This window comes from Mus caroli, chromosome 10 (genome assembly GCF_900094665.2).
Source record: "Mus caroli chromosome 10, CAROLI_EIJ_v1.1, whole genome shotgun sequence".
Lineage (NCBI taxonomy): Eukaryota > Metazoa > Chordata > Mammalia > Rodentia > Muridae > Mus > Mus caroli.
Window position 1 is genome coordinate 16,105,505 of NC_034579.1, and position 4,224 is coordinate 16,109,728.

Genomic DNA, 4,224 nt, shown 5'->3' on the forward strand with positions numbered 1-4,224 from the left:
GGCCGGTTTCTGCTTCCCTAACTAATGCAGTCTCAGTTCCCGCGCAATTGGATTGGAGCAGAAGCTGTGTTCCATTCACCAGCAGTCCCAAAATCCTGCGGCGGGGGTCGTGGGTAGCTGGTGGGTGTCAGGCAACCCTGTGCTCCCGCTACCCCGGTGCTGATCCGGCCGGATGAGGCCTGTGGCCCTCGCTTTGTTTCTTTCATGATCCAGTCTCTGTCTGTGAATTCTTATTCTTGGATTTCACTCCCATTCACTCCTGGTGTGGTAGACACATTGGAGTGTCTCCCATATGTGTGTTTTGTAAATCCCAGGCTGTCTTTGGAAGATATCCAAGTCTCATTATTGTCTCTGCAGTACGGTAGAGATAAGATTCCTTCTGCATTTGAGACCATTTTTAAAAATGATGCTAATTCTAGTCTGTGTCACGTGTGGTTGCCGATGTGGTGTAAGGTTCTCAACCATGTGGAGAAAGTCCCTTCCTAGAGCAGGTCTGAGGCCAGGCTCTCACTGGCCACATCCCAGGAGCTGCCTGCCATAATAAGGCCCTCGTAGCCTCTTACAGGACTTCATGTTCAGGTCTTCATTGCCTAGTTCCCCCCCCCCCCCCCCCCACACACCCACAGCATCTCCTCACTGATCTTTCTAAAATACAAGCCTGACCTTTGCTTCCTGTAGAAGCCCAGTTTAATAGTCATCACAGGGGAGGGGTAAAGTCCATCTCCTTGGTTTGGCAAGCAAGGTTCACTCTCAGCCATCCCAGACTTTGCTTTGCTCTGAGGTCCGTGCTACTCAGTGAGCAGCAAGTGGTTTTAAATGCTCGGATCCAGCACTTGCCTAAAGATGCCCCATGCAGCTTTGTTGTTCATCTGAAAGGGGAAATGCTCACACATCACTTCTTAGCTCAGATGCTGACTTCAGACTTCCATGCTGAGCACCCCCTAGCCCCCCCCCCACTCTACCACTGCCACTGCTGCCACCGCTGCCATCCCCTAACACACCGCCACCCTGAACCACCACCTGCTTTCTTTCTTTCTTTTTTTTTATTTTTTTTTTAATTTTTGGTTTGAAACAGTTTTACAGTAGCAGAGGAGTTGCGTAGAACAGAGAGTGCTTTTGTTTGTTTGTTTGCTTGCTTTTGTTTTTGTTTTTCAAGACAGGGTTTCTCTGTGTAGCCCTTGCAGTCCTGGAACTTACTTTGTAGACCAGGCTAGCCTTGAACTCAGAAATCCTCCTGCCTCTGCCTCCTGAGTGCTGGGATTGAAGGCATGCTCCACCACGCCTGGCTACCACCTACTTTCTTGTTTCTGGTGTTCTTCGGCATGCCTCTGACGATGTTGATGTCTTTCCTTACTGGTTTTGATATCATCCCCACTGGTTTTATTCATGTGTCATTACACCTTTTCATATGTGTCTCCACGGCACCATGTGCAACTTGAGGACGGGGCTGTGCTTTCGTCTCATGCGTGTCCACAGTGGGCTCTGAGTAAATGACATGAGCTACATTCAGCCACGCGTGCTTAACAACTTTCGACACTAATGATGGCAGACGTGGAGACTGAAGTGTGCATACAGAGACCTCTGGGTTTAGGTACCCTGGCATCTGTTAACAAGAAGGCAGACACCGTTCTACAGCATCCCGAAGTAGCCCCACAATAACTCATGTTACATAATGTCAACTTCCATGTCTGTGGCCTGCAAACTGCTTACATAGCCACCGCCTTGCATAATTATCCTCTTCCTCATTTTTCTTAACTTTTTCTTTTGAGACACCATCTGTCTTCTTTGGTTTGAGGACATTTGTTTAATACTTAATACGCTCAGTGGCTCAGAGGAAAATAATCTCTCCTGAAGATGTACTTCAGAGAGTTTCCTTGAAGAGGCATATTTAAAAATGAATGTGTTCACCTTGTCTTTAAATTGAATATAGGCATTTAAAACTTGTGTGTTATGAGTAGTCTCACGTGGGCACACACACACTTCTTAAGAGTTGTTGGGGATGTAGCTCAGTGTTGAAGTATTTACCTAGCATGCACAAGGCCTGGGTTTGCTCCCCTAGCATGTGAAATAAACACGGTTTAGAGAGATGTTTGGCCTCAGGTCCACTTTACTTACTTAAGCTTTCTAAACCTGACTTTTCTCATCTTTCAAAAGCCTACTTGGTTGAGTTTTTGTGAAAGTCCCCGTTTCCCAGCATAAAGTAAAGCATGTTTAGTAAATACAGAGGCCCAGTGATAAGTGCAAGTGTACTTAGAGAATGAAAACACACGTGTCGGATAAACACAGGGCTGAGGGGAGCAGGTGTCCTAAGTCCGTGCTGTCTTCTGTGCTTGAATTCTCAGGTACCTCAAGTCTATCGTGGAGACTATTCTGATATATAAACACTTTGTGAAACTGACCGCAGAGCAGCCCTCGGCTAAGCAGGAACTCGTGGACTTCTGGATGGATTTCCTGGTCGAGGCCACAAAGACAGATGTTACTGTCGTCAGGTTCCCAGTGAGTACTCTGGTGTGCATCTGAGTTCGGTTATCTGTTGCTTCCTGTTTTTAAGAAGCCTCTGGCAGTGTGAATTGGCAGTCACGATGCGGGGGACTTTCAGACCCTAGGTCCTAGCATGTATAACTGTAACTTGCTGCACTTAATTCTTTTCTACAGATTGATTTTTTTTTTTTGGCTTACTTATTATTTTTTTAGTGCTTTATTATTGCTATGTATTTTGAGACAGGGTCTGCTTAAGTAGCCCAAGCTGGTCTTGAACTCCTGCCTCAGCCTAAGTGCTGGGATTACAGGCACATCCACCATGCCTAGTTTTGTTGACGTATCTACAAGGATCCTCCAACCCAGAGAAATAGGATACGTCTTGGGGCCAGGATTGGAGTTGCTCCTTATTGAGTGTCCTGAGGCACACTTCGAAAGCAGCAAAGAGATCATGCTTTGGTTAGGTCAAGGCAGCTCTTGAGCCCAGAGAGATTGATGTCCTCCTTGGATGCTGTAGTCTTGTTACTTTGTCTTAAGAATTATCAGCATTGCTATGAGCAAGCGATCAGCTCACTTGTTTTGCAATTCTGTCTTAACCACTCTAAGCCAGGGGGGTCAAAGTTGCCCTGTGGTCACATATACCCCCATGTAGCAATCGCTTCCTGTGCTTGACTCTAGAAAATGGTGACTTGCAGGTTGGTCTTCAAGCAGTGTGACTGGTTTCTAGCAGACGTATATGTTTGTGTGTGTGCACATAAACACACAGACATAGGCATAGACATACATATATATGCAAAAGATATATGTCTGTGTGTGTGTCTCTCTCTATATATACATAATATAAATATTTATATATATATTTACACACACACACATATATACATACACATTGTGTACACACATCCATGTGTATGTGTGTGTGTATGCGTGGATACACAGAATAGACATAGACAAATATGTATGTGTATATATATGCGTACACATATATGTCTCTCTCTATATGCACACATACAAATTGTGTATACATATCCATGTGGGAGAAGGAATATAGGTCATGTATGTGTGTGTGTTTGTGTGTGCACATGAACACACAGACATAGCTATAGGCATACCTATATATACATACATATATATGTCTCTCTCTTTACACGCACACACACACACACACACACACTATGCATACACCTCTGTGGGGGGGGGTCTGTAGGTTGTCCATAGGTCCTGTGTATGTGTGCACATGTGCGTGTGCATGTGCGTGTTTGCTCTTCCGTGTGTGTGTGTGTGTGTGTGTGTGTGTGTGTGTATTTGTGGCCGTAGGTCATCCTCAATATCATTTCTCAAGAGCTATCCACTTGTGTTTTGAAACAAAGTCTTTCACTGGGATTAGGGTAGCATGGTCTACCAACAAATTCCAGGATTCACTTGTCTCCAGCTCTGTAACACTGGGATTATATGAGCTCAAACCACCAAGCATGACTCTTTCAGTGGTTACTGGGATTAAACTCAATCTTCATGCTTGCATAGCAAACACTATACTGGCTAAGCTTCCCCTCCACTCCCCCCCACACACACACACACTCACACACACACGAATGCACACACACTCACACACACACTCACACACACGAATGCACACACACACACACACACTCACACACACGAATGCACACACACACACACACACACACTCACACACACGAATGCACACACACACACTCACACACACGAATGCACACACACACACAC

At 45.4% G+C, this 4,224-nt stretch overlaps 1 protein-coding gene across 1 annotated transcript in view; it reads left to right on the forward strand.

Moving 5' to 3' along the window:
- Window positions 1-4,224, forward strand: part of Map3k5 (mitogen-activated protein kinase kinase kinase 5) — a 195,453-nt gene that overhangs the window by 109,187 nt on the left and 82,042 nt on the right. Inside the window, exon 10 of the mRNA XM_021174435.2 lies at window positions 2,343-2,496. Within this exon, the coding sequence (XP_021030094.1) occupies window positions 2,343-2,496 (154 nt within the window). The remainder of the gene's footprint in view (window positions 1-2,342; window positions 2,497-4,224) is intronic.